We start from the raw sequence: 20,259 nt of genomic DNA, 5'->3' as shown, positions 1-20,259 counted from the left end.
AATCTAATAAAAGAGCAAATTGACAAATACTAAATGAATAGTTTTAATAAATAAATGAATTTGAATGCTATAAAAAGTGATAAAGATAAAATAAATAAACATATCCACCTGCATTTGTTTCATTTTTTTAGGTGTTTAAAATTACGACATACAGTATAAGAAATGTTTACATTGTTCTCAATTTTCACCTAACAAATATTATTTTTCAATAAAAAAAGTTAAAACTGATGACAGAACTTCACCGTATTACCACGGCTGGAAAAATTGCAGATATTCCGATATGAACTGAACAACTTGGATACATACATAGAAGAATATTGTGACATTTGATTATTGCATGCCACGGCTTTATACATATAAGGTTACCGGGTGAACTTACATCAGAGACTGAAAAAAAATGGCGATTAGAAGAGCTTCTATTAATTTGCCTATTCAGTGTGCAGTAAATAATTGATTCATGATAGAACTCGCAATTTATGCAGTGACGGCTGCATGTTCTGTTTCCAAACTGGCAAACATATCACTGATTGGCGCGCTTTAAGTAGACCAATATGCCAATGCTTGTTAGAGCAACAGCACCTGCAAAAATACCAGTGCGGTAGGACACTACACTGGTTTTCTGGTCAGTGGCTGTACCAGTGTTTGATCGAGTCTGTTTGGGAGAATCAGCAAACTTCAAATTCAACTTTAGAGCCTGAAATACAATTATGCTTGCTACAATCAGTTTGATGTATCATAGAAAACCAACAGAAGCGAAAATTATTAAATGAAACGCCTAGTAAAACAAACATCTTTACCTTCAGTCCTGCAGATCTAGCATAGCTGACAGCAGCAGCAAGATCGTTATTAGTTGCAATAATAATTTTATCACCTTCATCGTCTTCATACTAGAACAGAAAAAAAATCGGATATCCATATCATATGAAATACATATAGCAAAACCAATATGCAGACAAAACTGAAGTAGAGTAAAACACACCATCACTGTAGGGCGTTCTCCATCGTTAGTAGCACCAATTCTCTGCATGACAGCTGATACAAGCTCCTCTTGATGTTCAGAACCTACAAAAATTGCAAAGGCAAAAAATTGTAAGTTCTTACAAGTATAAAACATGGTAGGAAAAAAGTTACAAGGCGTAGGTTTTATACACAAGATGTTAGTTGCACCAGAAACTATTAAGATATTTAAGTTATAGCAAAGCTTTTCCAAAGATGTCCACTCACCACAGTTAAAACGATGCACTTGACCATTGCGATCCTCAAATTTAAAACTATATGAATTTCCAAAACCTGCAGATTGATATGTAGACTTTGTGGTATCTGCCCCATCCAAAGTCAGTTGTCCAGATATTTCACTACAATAAAACATATATAACTATTTACAGAGCAGAACAAAACATATAAAAAACATTTATTTCCACCAAAAAAAACACATATAAACAACATATCTATTACCAAAGTACCTGTTAGTGTCGTAATCTTCAGGAGGCTCAAGAGAAAAAGCTGAGTCCCAAAATTTTTGCATAATTGTGCCTGCCACATCATTATTAACATTTCCAGCAGAGCTATTTTCGACCTAAAAAGTACATAGTACCAAAGGTTAATACAAAAATGCATTTAGTTTTATAACACACAAGATCATACTTCATTGTTATATAAGGTGTGTGGATGCTCAATAGTTATAAAGGGCGGTTTATGAAGTAGGAACGGGAATAATGTGATTGATGGTTCAGCAGACTTACAAAGACTAACAGTGCACAAAGTTTTGATAATTTGGGAAAATAGCCAAATTATTACCAATGTTTCAATCATTCAAATATAGTAGGAAACTATTGATACATTAATAAACATCAAGTCTTTAAAAGGAAGAATAGTAGGAAACTATCAATATACATTAATAAACATCAAGTCTAAAAGGCAGAAATAGTTTACAACAGTTTGATTCTTTTGACATAAGCAACATATTTGGGATAATGGATGAAGAATATGCATATGCCATTTACAAAACAAAAGAAATAAAAACTGATTCAGAATGTAGGTAGCCCTTCTTTAGTGACATCCAGATATCACCTGAAAACCGACATCCAAATCTAGACATACAGAATGCATGTGATAACCACATCAAATCCCTCAACATGTCCTTTAACATATCCAATAAATTTCCATAAGATTTTATATACATCTGAAATATGAATTTACCAGAGAAATTGCAGCATGACTTATCTGCAAAACATCCACACAAGCAACAACGTTTCCATCTGCGAAACAAATAATATTCAGCATGAAAATGTACAAAAATTATGGATATAGAAGCAATTGACAAGGCAAAATTTACCTTTGTCCACCACAGGAAGATGTAAAAACTTCCCATCATGCATCATATGTAGGGCATCAATAATTGTTGTCTCTAATGTTGCCAATTGTGGGTTTGGAGTCATTACCTAATAAAGAAGAAAATCAAATCAATATTAAATGCTTAGCACCAGACAAAAGAAATGGCATCTCAGAAGAACAAACAACTTTTCAGTAATGTTACTTCAGAAAATAAAACCATAACAACCTTTTCCACTAGGGTCGTATCTGGGGAAAGATTTGGAGCCATAACACGCATGAGAATGTCTTTTGAACTGCATAACAGATCCGCAGAACAATAAATAAGGTAAAAGAAAATATTGTCCAAAGTGCATTTCATATGTATCGATCAAGGAGATTTCTAATAAAAAAAACATGCAGTCATTTATGTCATTCCATAACAGGGAGAGAATAAAGCCTCAGAAAGGGATTTTACGTCAATATCCCCTGAATCTTGGTTTCCGTTACAATCACAGATGAACTGACACGGATATCTTGCATCCTTTTTGCAGCTACACTGACAGGATCTGATGCTGATGAAATAGCAACCCTGGAAATACATAAAGCTACAGAATTTTAAAAAACTGATAAAAAAGAATCCTTAGGAAATGCATAAATATACAAGAATGTATGTCGTGAAAATTACTTTGTATTTTCACCAAGTATAGTTGCCAAGGAAGGCTTGAACACGCGCTCCCTCAATGTATCAATGAAATTATTTGGAGCTGACAAAAGTAGTGGCAGTTGAAACAAAAATTCAGTGTCATTACAAAATGAAGGGAAAAAATATGGCAATTTTCCATAATTTCAAATATTTCTATGAGAAGCGACAAGTTTTAGGTTGCAGAACTTAAGGTTTTAAAGCATTTCACTTGACAGTATCCAGTCCTCCACCTTCTTTTCTTAAAATAACAGATAAAGTCTTACGAATTAACTTCAAAAGTGTGTCACTGGTATATATATATGCAAAGAAAAACCACTGCACTTACACTTACTTAGTCCATAAAATTGTTTTAATAATTTTAATTTTAAATTACAGTAGAGAAGTTTCTGCAAAAATATTCAGTTTCTTTGGTAAAAATTTTAGTATTTTTTTAGTTTAATGATATTTACAAATCAACCATCCAAGTGATTGACCGCTCATACATGTAAAACATTAATCACTCTTTCAACATTAACTTAGATATATTTTGTTGGACAGAAAAATGAGAATGATTTGAGGGGTGAATGAGAATAAAACTTTACTTGTTGTTAAATGGTACAATGATGCAATAAAATTTTCCTTAAAGTGAAATGGTACTTTTTCAGTCGCAAATTACACCCAAATACTGAAGTATTATTTTGCTTCATCCACCTTGTTTAAATTATATTTTTTTAAAAAAAAGTTGTTTAAATTATATTTAAATTATAGAGTTTACATTTCCCCTTATTTTCTCATTAATTTGTAAATTGTATGATGAATAAATTCAACCATGGCAGTTATTATAATTATAAACATATACTGCCTTACCACATGCAAGTAGAAATAATTCATAAGTTCATGTACAAGCAGTACCAAATTTGTATGGTATGCATAGAGGTACTGTTAAGCAATCTATATTATTACTACCTCGCTGATGTTCCACCCCATCAACTACAGCAGCAGCAAAGGAACCCCCTTGCTGAGAAGCCTTCTCCACCCTAGCTATGGCATCATAAAGACATTTGGTGATATCCAATATGGCAATTACTTCGCCGTTTTCCACAACCGGGAGGTGCCTGAACTTACCTGTAATCAGTTAAGAAAAAAATCAAATCATATCTCTCGCTTATTGAATTAATTTCCAGATTATGACTCCATTAAGCACTAAGTAAACATAAAGAAAATCTAATAAAATCATGTATTCAATTCAAGTGTCGCCTCGCCAACTAGTTAAAGAAGCAGAAAAGTTGTGCCTGCAAACATTAGATTAGGTGACAGATACAGGTTTTATTGTCAAACAGTAATGACACATCTATTTCTTTCGGGTCTGAGCTGGAGGAATGTGACAAAGAACATGAAACAAAGGAGAAATAAAATCTTCAAATTTAGCCAACAAGTTTAGCACAAAAAATTTGAGGAATCAAAGAGTGAGCGGATGAACAGAACAATTGGTCACTTTTTAAATTCATGTAGGTAAATAGTGTGAGCTGTAATCTTGTACATAGTTATTCGTTCAAGGCAACAGAGTTGTCTCCAAAGTCCAAACTCTAAGCCCCGAGTTATTAGTTAAGGCTGAATTTCCATATTTAGTCTCCGTATTACTTTGCTCCAAATACAAAGAAATTGAAATGCTGGAACGTGTTTATAGACACACTCAACACCGGGATTCAGATAAAACGACAAAGCCCTAATCGCAAATAGTCTCCATTCAAGGTTCTAAATTCTAAACTGTGTGAAGAAAAGATAAACACACTTAAATTTTGGTCATCTAAAATATCAAAAGACTCTTCACCTAGACAACTGTACAAAAAAATTCCCTATAACCGATTGCCTTTCATCATTGTCACAACAAGTCACGAGCCTTTTATCATGCAGGATTCATGTCAAAATGTAACAAAAATCTCGTATACTATACGATGCCTAGTGTCAACGTTTTGTGTAAAAATGACATTTTTTATATTCGGAGGTATGTATAGACTTTAATATTGATCCTGCCATAGCATAAACATTGCTGAAATCTATGTCCAAAACCACATATAATCCAATTGATTAGAAAAAAATATCAAAGAAAGCACAATAAAATCCAAAATTAAAGGTTTATATGCTAATTTGAGTAACTAACTAACTAACTGACCCTGAATCATCTTCTGAAGAGCATCAATAGCGAGTGTATCGGATGTAACAAAGATAGGATTCCGTGTCATAACTTTGGACACGGTTGTGACATCCGGTGACAACCCCTCGGCAACAACTCTAGTAGCAACATCCTGACAATACAATAACAAACAAAACATTGAACATTGAAGTTGAATGAATAAATAAATGATATAAAAAATTAATTATACAAAATAGAATGATACAGTATATGGTAAATATATAAAAAGAAACCTTATCAGTTAAAATTCCTGAAAGAAGAGCACTGGAATCAGTTAACAGAACAGCATCGACGCGACGAGCCGCCATTCGTCTACATGCATCAGTAACCGTTGTTCCATCAGGGATTGTGAGTGCCTTCGATAATTTTACCTTTTTCACCGTTCTTTCTCCACCATCACCCCTATAACAAAATTATTATAATAAATAAAATAGCCACAATCATAAATAAACAAATCTAAGAAAATCTTCTTCAATTGAATTGAATACATGAATAATAATAATAATTAATTAGAATATAAATTTGAATGTGCGCAATGAATGAATGCATATAATATAGGAACAAATTATACGGTTGCGGGTTGGAAGGAGAGGCATTTCCATTTTCGACGGGGAATGATTTCTTGGAAGGACGTTTTGTTGTTTTCTTCATTTCGCGCTTAATTTCTTACTCTGCCAAATGTATGAAACAATGAACCTGTAGTACTTTAATACAATACAATATACAACGATAGATACAACAAATACTCTTCTTCAGAAAAGAAAAATACGTATATGTCTCTATCACAACTCATTCATACACAGGTGGTAGATTAGGGTTCTGCATTGCTTTCATTTTCTGACCTCAAAAATTAAAATTCAGTTTATTTATTATTTTGCTTTCTTTTGTTTTTTTTTCCACCCTTTGAAAGGTTGAAATTTGTTAAATTAATTTAAATGATGAGTGTGTATTATAAATGGTGCAATTGGTTTTCTTAATTGATAAAATACATTGAATGGCTAACATTAATCAACCATTCAGTGGGTATCAATGGACATAAATATTTAAAAATCATTAGATTCATTAGATTTAACGGTTCGGAATTCAGAATGGCAACTTTATTTCAGAATTGCAATTTTATTTCATCCTTAAATATTTTTATTTTTGTTACACATCCTTATTTTATTATTATTATTATTATGGATTTAATTTATAAACACTTTACACCGTCAATCAATATCAACCATGTTTTCCGCCACATCATCCCACTTCACCCCATTTTTTTGATATGACATGGCAAAATGGTGGTTGTTTATTGGACGATCGTGTAAAACTATTTTACACCATCGGTGCATATCAATTAAACTCTATTATTATTATTATTATTTGGTTGTGTTTCCGAGGGTGTAGCTTAGTGGTAAATGGTTGAAACGTTGAAGGAGTTTGAGAAGGAGGTGGTTCGATCCATGATTGTCTGTAGTTGATATTTCAGACAGTACAACGCAGTATTGAATATTAGTTGTTGATTTGAGAACAGATGGTATAAATCACATAGTCAAATTATACAATGAAATGATCTCAGTCCTCAATTTAAATCAGACGATCGAAAGTTGTTACTGCGTGACATAATGACACAATTACAACGTGAAATCGGACATACTCACTCACATGTCTATTCTCTATTACTTTACTACGCGTTGCTTATCATCAAAATGAAGTTCTCAAAACAACTGCAAATTTGTTAATATTAATCATCAGGGACGGACATAAGGGGGGGCAAGTAGGGGCTGAGCCCTCCCCCCTCTTGTCATATTTTTTTTCCATATATTTGTTCTTGATACATATGTACATATAAATTGATATTTGAGAGATGTGATTAAAGATTAGTAACTACCGTTTGGTGCAAAACATGTACCCACAACATAGTAATTGTAACAATTTACTTTAAAATATTTTGATAATATATATATATATATATATATATATATATATATATATATATATATATATATATATATATATATATATATATATATATATATATATATATATATATATATTATATTATACACTACTAAAGTCTAAATTCAATTGAGTTAGTTCTGATTGTTTGCTACAAGTGAGAGATTATTTTCTGCTATGAAGATTGTGAAAAATAGGTTGAGAAACAAGATAGAAAATGAATTTCAAACTAATTATGTGATTACTTAAAACCGAGAGAAGAATTGCTAAAAAATTTAATACAAATTCAGTTGTTGATGAATTTTATGATATAGAGCAATGTCGTCTACAATTTAGATAAACAATGTGATGTATTTTTATTTTTTATTGAGTATATTTAAATACTATTACAATTATTATTTATTTAATATTTATTATTTAGTTATTCCGACCCCTCATTTTATAGATTCCTGGGTGCGTCCCTCTTAATCATCACAAGATTCAAAATATCAAATGTTGGCAACCTATGTCCTCGGCCAAAGTTAATGGTGGTGGCCAATTTGGACCACGAGTATTATTTTTTCTTTTTTTTCGACAAAAGGACCACGTATTCTTTTTTGAAAACAAAAGGACCACGTATTCTTGTTGATCATAGTACATTAACTTTCATATTAATTGGTTTGGCCATTAAAAATAAATCAAATATTAAAATTGATATTGGAGTATACACTAAACACTAGGAATGTATCGATCAGTGTAATCCTTCCTTAGCCCTTAGGTGCTATTTTGTTGAGGAAACTACTTTCTTACTATACATACATGTAAAACAAAATTGGTAATTGAATTTACAAGAGCATCTCCGATGCACCCATCACAAAAGTATTTTGTGAATCTCATTAGAGTCACGTCACTTTGAAGCAACTCACTTATTTTTTACTTTAATAGTGCAACCCTTAAAAACTTATATTAGTCCCCACCATTTTACCTCATATATTTATATTTTATTTTACTTCTATTTATTTATTTTTGGTTTACTACTTCTATTTATTTAAAACAAAGAAAAATAATATTGTTTTATTGTCAAAGATAGACAAGGTCTGTTGCTTCAACATGCAACAAATTACAGATGGCGAAACTCATTTCATGTCAAAATAGTGAATAGCTACTTTTTCTTATGACATGTGGCAGACGCAATTCAAAATCACCTCCCTTGGAGGTGCTCTAATTGGAAGCGCCGTCAAATAATTGGTACTAATATTTTATTTTGATCTCAATTATTTATCATAAATAATTGTAGAAGTTGATGTAGTTAATAAAAAGTTTTTTTTTTATAAGGATGAGGGCAACAGCCTTGCAGTTAATAACTTAATAAGAAGTTAAATAATCTGAAAGTACATTTATAAGCTGAACTTCTAATTACTAATTTTGAAATCGATGAGTGATTTCAAAATTACAATTCCAGTTTGCATTGCACAGAAACAACAGAGTTACAGAGCCAGGTACAAATAATGCAAATCAGTACAGTAATCCGATCTAATTATATACCACACATACCAATAGCAACAAAAACACAACAAAAGGAATATAACATATTTAATTGGAAGTAGCCAAATTATAGGACTAATGAGCGGGAACTACGCGCCTTGTGAAGTCTATAGGTACTTGAAAATAACATGTTAGGATGGAGAGTTGAATCTAACTTAATCGTACAAAATTATTTTTAAAGTAAAAATAATCTTAGAATTCAAACAATCTCATATCGGATCTGATGTGAGACATCTTAACAGACCAATAATTAACCGATTTATGTTTATATATACTAACGGTGGACTTTTGAGAGCCAAATCCAGAAATGGTCCTACCAAGATTCCCTACTCTGTCCCCTTTTTCAATCATATCCTCAATCCTTCCTTCCTTCCTTCCCTCCCTCCCATGATGTTCTTTGTTTTTCTGACATTCCTTCCATTGTTTCCTTGTCTTCTTCATTCTAGTAGTACCTTTTTTCTTCTTGTTTTTTGTGTATTTTTTTAATCAATTGATAGTGTGATACACAAGATATGCCTTTATATTTCTTAACTCACTCCCCAATTCACCTTGGCGTAAAATTGGGGAGACTCAATATTTTGAGTGTAAAGAAATAGACACTCTGTAACTCTCATTCCTTTCACTCCACATTAACGTTCAAATCTAGGTAGCTATGATTATGACTATCATTGTATTGCAAAGTGAATTCTAAGCAAATTTTCATTCAACTTACTTTTTCTTGGTTAAAATCTTCTTTTATATATTATTACTTTTTTATTAGCATCAGGTCAAGTTCTGAACTTTCTAACTTTACAATTCTTTTTCAGATTAATTATAGATGGAACGAAGGAGTTGGATGTGGCACAGTAAGTCATTTGAGAAAAGTTCTGCTCAAACTGATGAGACTTCTGAATCATTATATGATGATAATCAGGTACCTCTTTTTTGGTTACCATCATATTCATGCATTGTTAGCTTCTATTTTGTATATTTTCATGGTTTCATCATATTTGTCTCCATCCTTTATTTTTAATGTAGGAATGAGGGGTCCTAGTCCTAGGTATTTTGTGATTTTTCAGTGTAGTAGTAGTAACTAATAGCCATTTTTGGAAAGTCAAGATTGTTGTAGTTTTAGTGTGTTGCCCTTTTAAATGAGACAAAATTTTATTTAGAGGGGTAGAATTGATTTTGACATAGTTGGATGCTTTTGAGTAAAATTGATTTTTTTCTTCATGATTGATTCTAACTTGAAGCTGAAATTGGGAATGTTTACCTCTACAATTGATTTTTAGGCTCAAATTGTGTGTATGGTTCTGTGGTGGCATAAATTGATTGTGATTGAATCGATACTGTAAAATTGACTTTAGTTTAACGTGAGTTAAATGTGAAGTGCTTTAAATTTGGATACATTTACGTAGAAGTGAACTGAACGATAAATTCTAAAGGTAAAATCAATTCTACTAGAGAACATTCAAACATGTCAATATCAACTATATACCTCCGGGATTATTTTTGGTTCCCTCAAAAGTGGAACGAAACTTACACTAAGTTTATAGTAAACTGAAATAATTGTTTATTTCATTGCTTGATCTGACCATGAGTTCTGTCTGGTCTTCTTTTAAGTATGAGATGTCAGATTTTCAAATCGTTGCAAGTTTGAAACAGAAAATTACGAATCTGATGATTTCGCCATGCTCTATAGGAATATGCAACTCAAACTGCTCCATTTCCGGAAGTGATGTCCAAAGCTGCATCAAATGAAGAGGTTGTTACTGATGTGGATACTCTAACAGAAAAATTATCTGCTGCTCTCTTAGACATTAGTGCCAAAGAAGAACTGGTAAAGCAGAATGCCAAAGTTGCTGAAGAAGCTGTCTCAGGTATGTTTTGCCTGGTCATCTTGTAACTATCCTTGATTTAGCAGACAATTTTAGCTAGTGAGAAAGCTATTGAGGCATGGCATTGCAATCTCCTTTGGTGTTTCTTGCTCTGATTGTTGTATTTGTTCAAGTTCTGTCTCCATCATGGTTTATCGAAAAATGAATACCTAAAATTATCTAAACATAGCTGATTGATTATATTTAGGCTGGGAGAAGGCTGAAAATGAAGTATTGACTTTAAAACAAGAACTTGACGTTGCAAAACAGAAGAATGCGGTTCTTGAAGACCAAATTAGTCATCTTAATGAGGAATTAAAGAATTGTATGAGGCAGCTTCGACAAGCTAGAGAAGAGAAAGAGCAAAATATCCATGAACCTGTTGCAAATACCTCTTGTAATTGGGAATCCGAAAGACCCGATTTTGAGTGGAAAGTTGCTGAGCTTGAGGCTCAACTTCAAACAGCTAAAGAAGACGCTGCTACATCAGTTAATTCTGGTCTTCTGCAGAGGCTTGAGGATGTGGAGAGGGAGAATTCAAGTCTTAAAATTGAACTGCAATCTCGACTCGAGGAACTAGAATTCAAAACCTTTGAAAGGGATTTGAGTACCGAAGCTGCCGAAACAGCAAGCAAGCAACATTTGGAGAGTATAAATAAGGTGGCTAAACTTGAAGCTGAGTGCCGGAGACTTAATGCCATGGCTCGCAAGACATTCTCTGCTAACGATCGCAGATCATTGACTTACTCTTCAGTTTGCGCAGAGTCTTTCACAGATAGCATGTCAGATAGTGGAGAGAAGCTATTGGTGGTTGAAAATGATATGCACAAGTTTGGAGGCTGGGAGACAAATGAAGGTGAACCAAAGCATTATGACTCATGGCCATCTGCTTCAATTACAGAATCAGATCAATTTAAGAATGAAAACACCACTGCACAAAATCGTATAGGCCTTTCATCTCAGACCGATCTGATGGATGATTTCCTTGAAATGGAAAGGCTTGCGGCATTGCCAGATACAGAAAGTGTAAGCAGTTTCTTTGTGGTAAATACTGGAACAGACACAATGAATGCTGAAGTGGAAGCATTGGTTCAAAAGAATGCTGCATTGGAGAATAAGCTAGCGAAAATGGAGGCAGATAAATTCGAGCTAGAGATGGATTTAAACGAGTGCCAGAAACAGCTCGAGGCATCACAAAGTCGGTTAAAGGAAGTGGAGTTGGAGGTAATTGAGCTTCAAAATCAATTATCTCTTGCAAATAAATCAAATGAAGAAGCATATGAAGAACTAAAAGCAGCCCAAATAAAGAATGAGAAAGCTGAATCAAAACTGAGAGCTGCTCAAACTGAGGCAGAAGAATTGATCTCAAAAATTTGTTCACTGGAGGAAGAGATTGAAAAAGAGAGGGCTTTGTCTGCTGAGAATTTGGCCGAGTGTGAAAAGTTGGAAGATGAGCTTTTGAGAATGAAGCAAGAGACTCAACTCCAGCAAGACACTAAAATACTGCACAGGGAAGGTGTTGATACTGAGTTAATGTTCAAGCAGGTAAGTTTGGTAACACATAATGAAAAATCTTTAATTTAAGCCTAGATTAAATGTACAGCTATGTATTGCATTAACCATTTTGTACTTGGTCTTGATCTTGGCATCATTTGATGTAGGAGAAGGAATTGGCATTGGCTGCTAGTAGATTTTCCGAGTGCCGGAAAACCATTGAATCTCTAGGACAGCAGTTGAAGTCCCTTGCAACATTGGAAGACTTCCTCCTTGATTCTGAGAATAATGTGGAGTTAAGTAGTGATCTTACACCACATGACCCCCAAGATGGTGGTGAGCAATTTAAATTACATAATAGCGATTTGAGTTCACTGGAAAGAGATTCTGAATCGCCAACTTCGCTAAATCTATCTAGCTTTGGAAAAAGCCACTTTAGTTTTGGTAGGTTCTATTCTACAAAGGCTTAAGCAGAATAGGAAGTCATTGTAAAAATGTAAGAGAAAAAATGAAGTGGTAAATGCGCATTATATAATAAGCATTCAACGTGTATAAATTCAAAATTAGTGTACATATTTCTAGATAGCGCTGCTTGCAGAATTAAAATTGTTTATACATTTACACTTTTTTCCCCATAAGTTGGAATTATGCAGCAGATTGTGTCCCATCCATGACATAACATTAGTGTTTCAACTTCTTTAAAATTGAGTGTTATACAAGTCTGGTCAATTAATTCACATTTTAGGTATTGCAGTGTTGTTTCCTTGCCTTTTTACTTTCTTCTTTAGAAGATTGGAATTGAAGTCTCACTAACTTTTTTTACACAATTGAACAAAGTGTCTTTTGAGTATTGCATATCCAGTAAAAAAATGTGATGCATCATTAGTAATATTGAGTACCAAATTTTGGCACTGATGGAATTAAATAAAAACGGCAAAAACCGAAATTGCCATCAAAGGCATCAAGTTTTGTAATAATACTGGATGCTACAATGAAGAAAGAAAAAAAATCCTACTAGCTCAAACATACTACAATGAAGGCTTTCCTTTAGCTGGAAACAATGTACTACTGCTACTATTCTTCCTTTTTATCGCTTTAGCAGATCGTAGTGATGTTCTGGCTTTCTGTAATCTGCCATGCAGATAGCCTGATATCACAAAAATTCCAGATCTTTTAGTTTACAATCATAACAGACTTATGAGGTATGCAACTCAAAAAGCTATACATATAAATCTTCATTTGTTTCTGTTATATATATACTTACAAGTACATTGATTCTTTAACTCTTTAATATGAATATGTTATACATTTATTACAGAGTATAAAATAGACCATAAAAGAAAAATCATTGGAGTGATACAAAAGAAAATGACTGATATTTTACAAACAAATATTCTATAATGAAAGAAATGTTTACCTGCATTGCAAATGCCAAGTGGATTAGTGTTGCTTCAGACCAAGGCCTTCCAATAAACTGAAGACCAATAGGCAACCCCGATTTATCATATCCAACCTGTGAAATGCGAAGCACACAAATAGACACACAGCATATAAAACATCTAAAGTATTGTATAAATAAAAGTATGATGTAACTAACTAAGGGAGAATATAAACCTACCGGGACAGTGACAGCAGGAAGTCCTAGGAAGTTTCCGGCTATGGAAAAACGAACAAGTGCAGCTGAAATAATGGCAAACAGTTAAAAATAAAATGATACTGTCAGTTAATAACTTCAAAAAATAACATATAGAGTTCAACAACATTATAAATTCATGGATACCTCCATTGACGTAGTCAAGCTCGCCAGTCTTCAGTGCATCATCTTGAATTGGATATGCCGTCACACTGTTATGAATATATAAATATATCATAAATATGTCACTACATGGTTAAGAGCATATTGCCATGGTTAAACTAAACCATTATATGAAATTTGATAGATCAGGACGAACCCCGTTGTTGGTGAGACAATGACATCTGCTTCAGCAAATATTTTTTTGTGAAACTGCAATTGGCGATTCCTGTTCCATAAAAACAATACATTATTCACATTATTGTTTCAATGATTTGTAAACACTGGCATTGAAACGCCGAATTTCACTTACCTAATTTTTTGAGCTTTAACATACTCCATGCCGCTGAAAGCACCATAGATGCTTTGTGCTACCCTTACATCCCATCCTAATTCTGCAAAATTCCTTTGGTAATAATTAAGTGATATCAGAAACTTTGCTCTTTCAACCTAGAGGGAAATAAGGAGTAAAGCAAGGAGTTTATAAAGATGACATACTTTTCTTTATAAGGATCAAGCGCAGTGGAACACTCCGATCCGATTGTTATATAATGAGCCAGGCGCATCACTTCTATTTCTGGTATGGTGACATCTATAACCTTGTACGTTTGAAGAAGAAAATTAGCAGGTTAGTCAGCAATGGAACACTCCGATCCGATTGTTATATAATGATCCGATTGAATTTTTATATTATTCAATACCTTCCAATTGTAATGGTCTTGAAGCTTATGCAAAGCTAGGGAGCAGCATATTCTGACATCATTACTGCAATCATCAAACCACTAATAGATGGAAATAGTGGTTAAAGAACATATATGATGTTAGAACAACCTACTGTTTAAATACATGGAAATGATAATGCATGTTTATATCTGGAAAATAGAGTCTAACCTTATCGTATTTTGCCAACCTGATATAAGATATGGACTTTGTCAAGCTTAGCCGTGGAATATTTATATTGGTCTGAAATATTACACAAAGGTTTTAGAAGTTCAAATAGATTATGAAAAGTGTATATATGTGACATTTGAAACATGTGAAGACTAAGAAATGATCAAAATCTTTAATTTGGAAAACTAATCCTTACCAATACATTGGAGGGCTGATGCGATGGAATTTCACCACTGAGAGCTGCATAACTATAAACAGTGGAATAATAGATGTTGTAAAACAAATGTTATAACTTCCTTGAAGATAAAACTATCACAGATAAGACTACTAACACGATCAATGCATCCTCAACGGTGCCTGCTAGTATTCCGACCATTCCAACTGTCCAGTTTATGGGAAGAACTCTGGATATAGCAGAAAGACATTCTTTTAAATCATTATTACAAACGTCGTAGTATTTAAACATGATACAACAAAAATGAATACCTACCCGTCATGTGGTATACGTGCGAAAGTTGGTTTCAGGCCAACGACACCACAAAGAGCAGCCGGCATCCTTACAGATCCTGGACAGGTACAAATATATCTTAGTAAGTCTCCTACTTTTCTCTTATAGGTATTATTAATATCTGTGCAATACTATAATAGATTTACTTAGCTACCTCCCCCATCAACACCAAGAGCAACAGGACACAGTCCTGCTGAGACCAAAGAAGCAGAACCACCAGAAGAACCTCCTGCAATCTTTTTGCTATCATATGGATTTCTAGTAGGCCTATAAAGGAAATAAACAGACATACTGTTGTGAATTCGGATTGAATCACATCAATACCTTGATGTGTGTGGAGCAAATGGATTAAAGCAATCAACAAGCGAGAATGACAATAATAACAATAACAAAAGATAAACCGCGAAAACGTAAAGAACACGAGATATTGTTTACCCAGTTCAGTCAATGTGACCTACTCTGGGGGAGAGAGCAGCTCTCCGATCCACTATCAAACTTGTTCCTTGATTACAATGAAATTCACCATAAGAGTTACAAGATTTAGAGTTTTTCCTAAATCTACCCTAAGCCCGAATTTCTTCCCGTGACCGAAAAATTCAATATGAAAGTGTTTCCCAAGGTGATAGAATGTTTCCCTAACCCTAGAGTCTTCCCAAGATGATCTCTCTTAACCCTGGCCTTTTTGTTAGCCTTTGAAACCCTAAAATCCCCTTAAAAAAGTCAGAAAACGCATAACATATATATAGGCCCGCAGGCACTACGCCTGGGCGCAGCCTCCCACGCCTGGGCGTGAGCAGGCAGGTTTCATCCCAGTTTTTCACGCCTGGGCGTGAGCAGGCAGAATCTACCAAAACATGATTTTCTGATTTTTACATTATTTCAAGGCAATATTCAACAATTCTCCACCTTGCCTTTAAATTAATGGTGGTGCCGACTTCTCATCAACCACCGTGCTGCTCTCTCCAAGTTTACACCACCCTATTCGGCCCCCGGAGTCTACCTCTCCGTACTCCCGAAAAATGCTTGCCTCCAATTGCCCTTGGATTTTTAGGACAACCCACAAGCTACATCGTACCATCTTCAAACCCCGGATTGTATCTTTCCGTACTCTTGAAGATTTGCTTGCCTCCAACCAACCTTGGAATTTTTAGGTGGTTTCACAAGCTGCAACGTCAAACTCTCCTTGTGTCCAACTACCTCCCGCAGTCTAACAAGTCACCAAGCTTGATCACCGTTGCTTCCACACAAGGTCTCCATAGCCATACCACTTTGATGTACCTCCACCTCAAACCGAGTTTCCTCCACCAAAGCCTCAAACCGGTATATCCACTATGTCCTCCACCTTGTAACGTAACACTTTTCAACTACTCCGAAACACACATCAAGTCATTGTTAGTCTCCAACACTTCCCGGTTTAGTTCCACCACCTAGTAAACTTCATTTCACTAGTACAACTAAAACCAACCAATGTCACTAACAACCAACGAGGTTTCACAACTTATCCACACCATGAGAATCACAACTAGTAACAAAGTTCAAGAATAATACTTCGCATTGTGTGAAAGAAATTCAACCATACCTTGTACCTTATAAGCTTTCCCGTCTCCAAGATGAACAAACTCCACCTTCAACTAGCTCTAGGGCTTCAAAGTACTCCTTCCTCAAAACACATGTGATCGGAGCATCCAAAGTCCATGACTTCAACTCTATTGATTCCCAACTTCACCACACTAGCACATCCGCATTCTCACAATAATAAAGTTGTTGTTTCAAACGTAATCCCGAGTATTATTCCACCGCCTCTCCAGGCTGATGTTGAGTATTATTATCACCGCCTCTCCAGGCCGAGCCTGAGTATTCTTATCACCGCCTCTCCAGACTGATGTTGAGTATTATTCCACCGCCTCTCCAGGCCGAGCAATCATCTATGGTTCCCAGCTTGTGACTATGAGTGCTCCCGCACTCTCATAGCCTTCCTCATAAGCTTCATCGCACTTTTGTTGAGTTAATAAAATTGCCCTAACCTTCACCTTCCACAACCCGAAGTCGTTACTCCCGGTGAACTTCTCAATTTCCCACTTAGAACCCATGATACCTTAATCCGTTTGATCATTTGCCCCACAGCGGGCGCCAATTGTTGTGAATTCGGATTGAATCACACCAATAAAATAATGGATGTGTGGAGCAAATAACGGTTAAGCAATCAAATAATGAGATCGACAATAATAATCACAAATCAAAAGATAAAGCAATAAAACTGTAAAGAACACGAAGCAAATGTTTACCCAGTTCAGTCAATGTGACCTACTCTGGGGGAGAGAGCAGCTCTCCGATCCACTATCAAACTTGTTCCTTGATTACAATAAAATTCACCACAAGAGTTACAAGATTTAGAGTTTTTCCTAAATCTACCCTAAGCCCGAATTTCTTCCCGTGACCAAGAAATTCAATATGAAAGTGTTTCCCAAGGTGATAGAATGTTTCCCTAACCCTATAGTCTTCCCAAGATGATCTCTCTTAACCCTAGCCTTTTTGTTAGCCTTTGAAACCCTAAAATCCCCTTAAAAAAGTCAGAAAATGCATAACATATATATAGGCCCGCAGGCACTACGCCTGGGCGCAGCCTCCCACGCCTGGGCGTGAGCAGACAGAGTTCATCCCAGTTTTTCACGCCTGGGCGCCAGCTCCCACGCCTGGGCGTGAGCAGGCAGAATCTACCAAAACATGATTTTCTGAATTTTACATTATTTCAAGGCAATATTCAACACATACTCTTTTCACTTACTATGTCAATGTGATTTCCCTAAAATTTAGTTCAGAAGACACCGAATATGTAAACATAATATGAATGAGTGTAACAACATGATACTCTTACGGTCTTACCCGTAATTGGGATTTATTCCACTAGTTCCAGATCCAAGTTCATGCATATTAGTTTTGCCAACAAGTATAGAGCCACATTGCCTTAAACGCTTAACACAGCAAGCATCGTCTTTACAAGGCCTTTCTTTATGCATCCACTTTGTACCTCCTTGAAAACACAATTTCAACATGCTTTAGTGAATTTGAAATCAGCAGCTTAATCATTTGAATAGATGACACCTGAGAAAACAATAGCACAATATACACGACCTGTTGTAGGATATGGCAAACAATCTATCTCGTCCTTTATAGCAACCGGTACTCCATCTAGCACCGATATGGGTTCCCCTACAAATACATTATTGCATCAGATTAGTATCTGAACAAGATTTGGATTCTCTGCTGTAGGAGAAGCACACATTTACAATGCAGTAAACAATCTCAGACATTAATTTGATATCAGAAAGCTCAGATTATAAATAACACAATTAATTTGAAATGATATGGGCCGTTAATTTAGACCAAACGGTCGAGATTGAAAACTGCACGACACAGTTACTACAACAAATTTGTTTTCTGTAAAGTAGCATGCATGGCACTTCTGAATCCAGGAAGCACAAGTATTCATGCTTATGAGTTTCAAAGTACCTCTTTGATACCTAAGAGTTGATTCAGTTGCTTGTCTTAGTATATCATCAACATTGTAGTTAATAAAGAATCCCATTTCCAGTGGCGGTTTTATGGATTCATCAATAGCAGCAACAAATCTTTCTGCAACCTGTATAAATAAAAATGGAAAAAATTATATATATGAAAAGCTAAGTACACCAGGACTAAGAACCAAATCAACCACAAAGATTTGTGGATTTACTCACTATAGGCACCAAAATTGAATAACATACATCTTTATACCATAACTTTATGCATTAATGCTAATTTTCATGATTGAACCATGTAAAAAGAACAATAAAAGATGAAATACCAAGAGCGGCGTTATATCGCCTGATCTGTAAGCTTTGGAATAATCCATTGTTGTCCATCGACAAAATGAACGATTTGTTCCGTTAGGTATATTTTCAATAGATATAGGCAAGCAATGAATTGCATGTTGAACTTTCTCAGGTGGAGATAAAGAAGGATCTATGCATTTCACTTCTTTTTCTTCAATGTCTGCAGCAATAAACTCAAATCAATTATTTCAACTCAGTCTAAATTAAGGCAAAAATTCTTCAATCAAATAGTGCTGATGACCACAAATTAATCTCTCTCAAACCTTCAAATTGATGCAATGGAACATACAAAGGTGACTCTTCTAATTCTGCATTTGTAATAAGCTGCACAAATAAATAAATAAAATAAACACTTGTTGTATATTGTATTATACAATATTCGAGCAGGGCCTCCAAATAGTCTGAGACGGTCCTGATTCATGAACCAAGTGCATACTACCTCATGAATAAGATTATTTCCTTTCAAAATGAACAAAAGTATGGTTCCAAGTATTGGAAACTCCAACAAATAAGTGAAAAACTTGACCAAAATTCCAGTCATACGAGGAGCTGCATGCAATTGAAAAAATCATTAGCATTTTGTTTGCATGCATGACCATTGAAAGCAACTAAGTATAGTTTTCAGAAACTTGTGCAAGAAAATCATAACCAACAGAATAAGAAAACAGAAAGCTACAAATGAGAATGCATTTTGGAACCTTTGACATTGGCTTGAAGGTAGAATTCAGTGCTATAAGGACTTAAGTCGACATCATTTGCAGGTGTGTAAACCAAACATTTACGTTTGAACAAACCCATTATCCAAGGAAGGTTGTTGCTATTTGGAGAGTAAGACAGAAAAACAAGAACAGAACAAGCAGAGTGAAAATAGTGTACAATACTTATAATAATAAGACTTGGCGGAGATTGCAAGAGGAAGTAGAAATCAAGTGAATTTATTATCTGCTGAAGTGAGAGGATTTTATACTGAGAGTAAAACATGGTGCAAGTTTCATGTTTCCTATAAAATTGGTTTGAAATATTTAATAATAAGGGCAATGTTAACTTGTGCACCTTATGCACATGATAAGAAGCAATAAATGTGTGTTGGTCCCACCTATTTTACTTTAAAAAAAGAGGAAATTTATTTGCTTATCAAAAAAAAAAAAAAAGGGATATTTATTTCAGTCTAATAAATATAAAAAAAAGATGC

At 34.6% G+C, this 20,259-nt stretch overlaps 3 protein-coding genes across 7 annotated transcripts; 1 reads left to right on the top strand and 2 right to left on the bottom strand.

Moving 5' to 3' along the window:
* Nucleotides 1-91: 91 nt before the first annotated feature.
* Nucleotides 92-6,135, bottom strand: LOC123915926 (CBS domain-containing protein CBSCBSPB3-like). 4 transcript variants are annotated; one of them, XM_045967214.1, is made up of 15 exons: nucleotides 5,989-6,135; nucleotides 5,761-5,860; nucleotides 5,423-5,591; nucleotides 5,169-5,301; nucleotides 3,962-4,120; nucleotides 2,999-3,077; nucleotides 2,789-2,902; nucleotides 2,561-2,627; nucleotides 2,336-2,441; nucleotides 2,200-2,258; nucleotides 1,464-1,576; nucleotides 1,225-1,355; nucleotides 980-1,062; nucleotides 798-887; nucleotides 92-694 (listed from the first exon to the last, which is right to left on the bottom strand). In XM_045967214.1, the coding sequence occupies exons 2-15, from the start codon at nucleotides 5,838-5,840 to the stop codon at nucleotides 521-523; spliced, it is 1,557 nt and encodes a 518-aa protein (XP_045823170.1). In that variant the 5' UTR covers nucleotides 5,841-5,860; nucleotides 5,989-6,135; the 3' UTR covers nucleotides 92-520. The 4 variants fall into 4 exon arrangements, with proteins under 4 accessions (XP_045823170.1, XP_045823169.1, XP_045823167.1 ...); XM_045967213.1 differs by having other exon boundaries at nucleotides 5,959-6,089; XM_045967211.1 differs by having other exon boundaries at nucleotides 980-1,355; nucleotides 5,959-6,085.
* Nucleotides 6,136-8,951: 2,816 nt separating this feature from the next.
* On the top strand, nucleotides 8,952-12,589 carry LOC123916312 (filament-like plant protein). Of its 2 annotated transcripts, none has more exons than XM_045967746.1 (5): nucleotides 8,952-9,300; nucleotides 9,461-9,567; nucleotides 10,336-10,513; nucleotides 10,719-12,055; nucleotides 12,172-12,589. In XM_045967746.1, exons 2-5 carry the CDS (start codon nucleotides 9,472-9,474, stop codon nucleotides 12,472-12,474), a joined length of 1,914 nt encoding a protein of 637 aa, XP_045823702.1. In that variant the 5' UTR covers nucleotides 8,952-9,300; nucleotides 9,461-9,471; the 3' UTR covers nucleotides 12,475-12,589. The 2 variants fall into 2 exon arrangements, with proteins under 2 accessions (XP_045823702.1, XP_045823703.1); XM_045967747.1 differs by having other exon boundaries at nucleotides 8,966-9,334.
* A 277-nt stretch (nucleotides 12,590-12,866) lies between these two features.
* On the bottom strand, nucleotides 12,867-20,198 carry LOC123916314 (fatty acid amide hydrolase-like). The gene is made up of 20 exons (XM_045967748.1): nucleotides 19,766-20,198; nucleotides 19,507-19,616; nucleotides 19,331-19,391; nucleotides 19,040-19,227; nucleotides 18,706-18,835; nucleotides 18,328-18,405; nucleotides 18,079-18,226; nucleotides 15,350-15,462; nucleotides 15,178-15,253; nucleotides 15,020-15,091; nucleotides 14,884-14,935; nucleotides 14,688-14,759; nucleotides 14,498-14,578; nucleotides 14,295-14,395; nucleotides 14,110-14,202; nucleotides 13,957-14,025; nucleotides 13,785-13,849; nucleotides 13,623-13,684; nucleotides 13,422-13,517; nucleotides 12,867-13,151 (listed from the first exon to the last, which is right to left on the bottom strand). The coding sequence occupies exons 1-20, from the start codon at nucleotides 20,046-20,048 to the stop codon at nucleotides 13,092-13,094; spliced, it is 2,010 nt and encodes a 669-aa protein (XP_045823704.1). The 5' UTR covers nucleotides 20,049-20,198; the 3' UTR covers nucleotides 12,867-13,091.
* Between the last annotated feature and the right edge of the window lie 61 nt (nucleotides 20,199-20,259).

This window comes from Trifolium pratense, linkage group LG3 (assembly GCF_020283565.1).
Source record: "Trifolium pratense cultivar HEN17-A07 linkage group LG3, ARS_RC_1.1, whole genome shotgun sequence".
Taxonomy (NCBI): Eukaryota; Viridiplantae; Streptophyta; class Magnoliopsida; order Fabales; family Fabaceae; genus Trifolium; species Trifolium pratense.
Note: the sequence above shows the minus strand (reverse complement) of the source record. Positions and strands in the feature narration are given on the sequence as shown.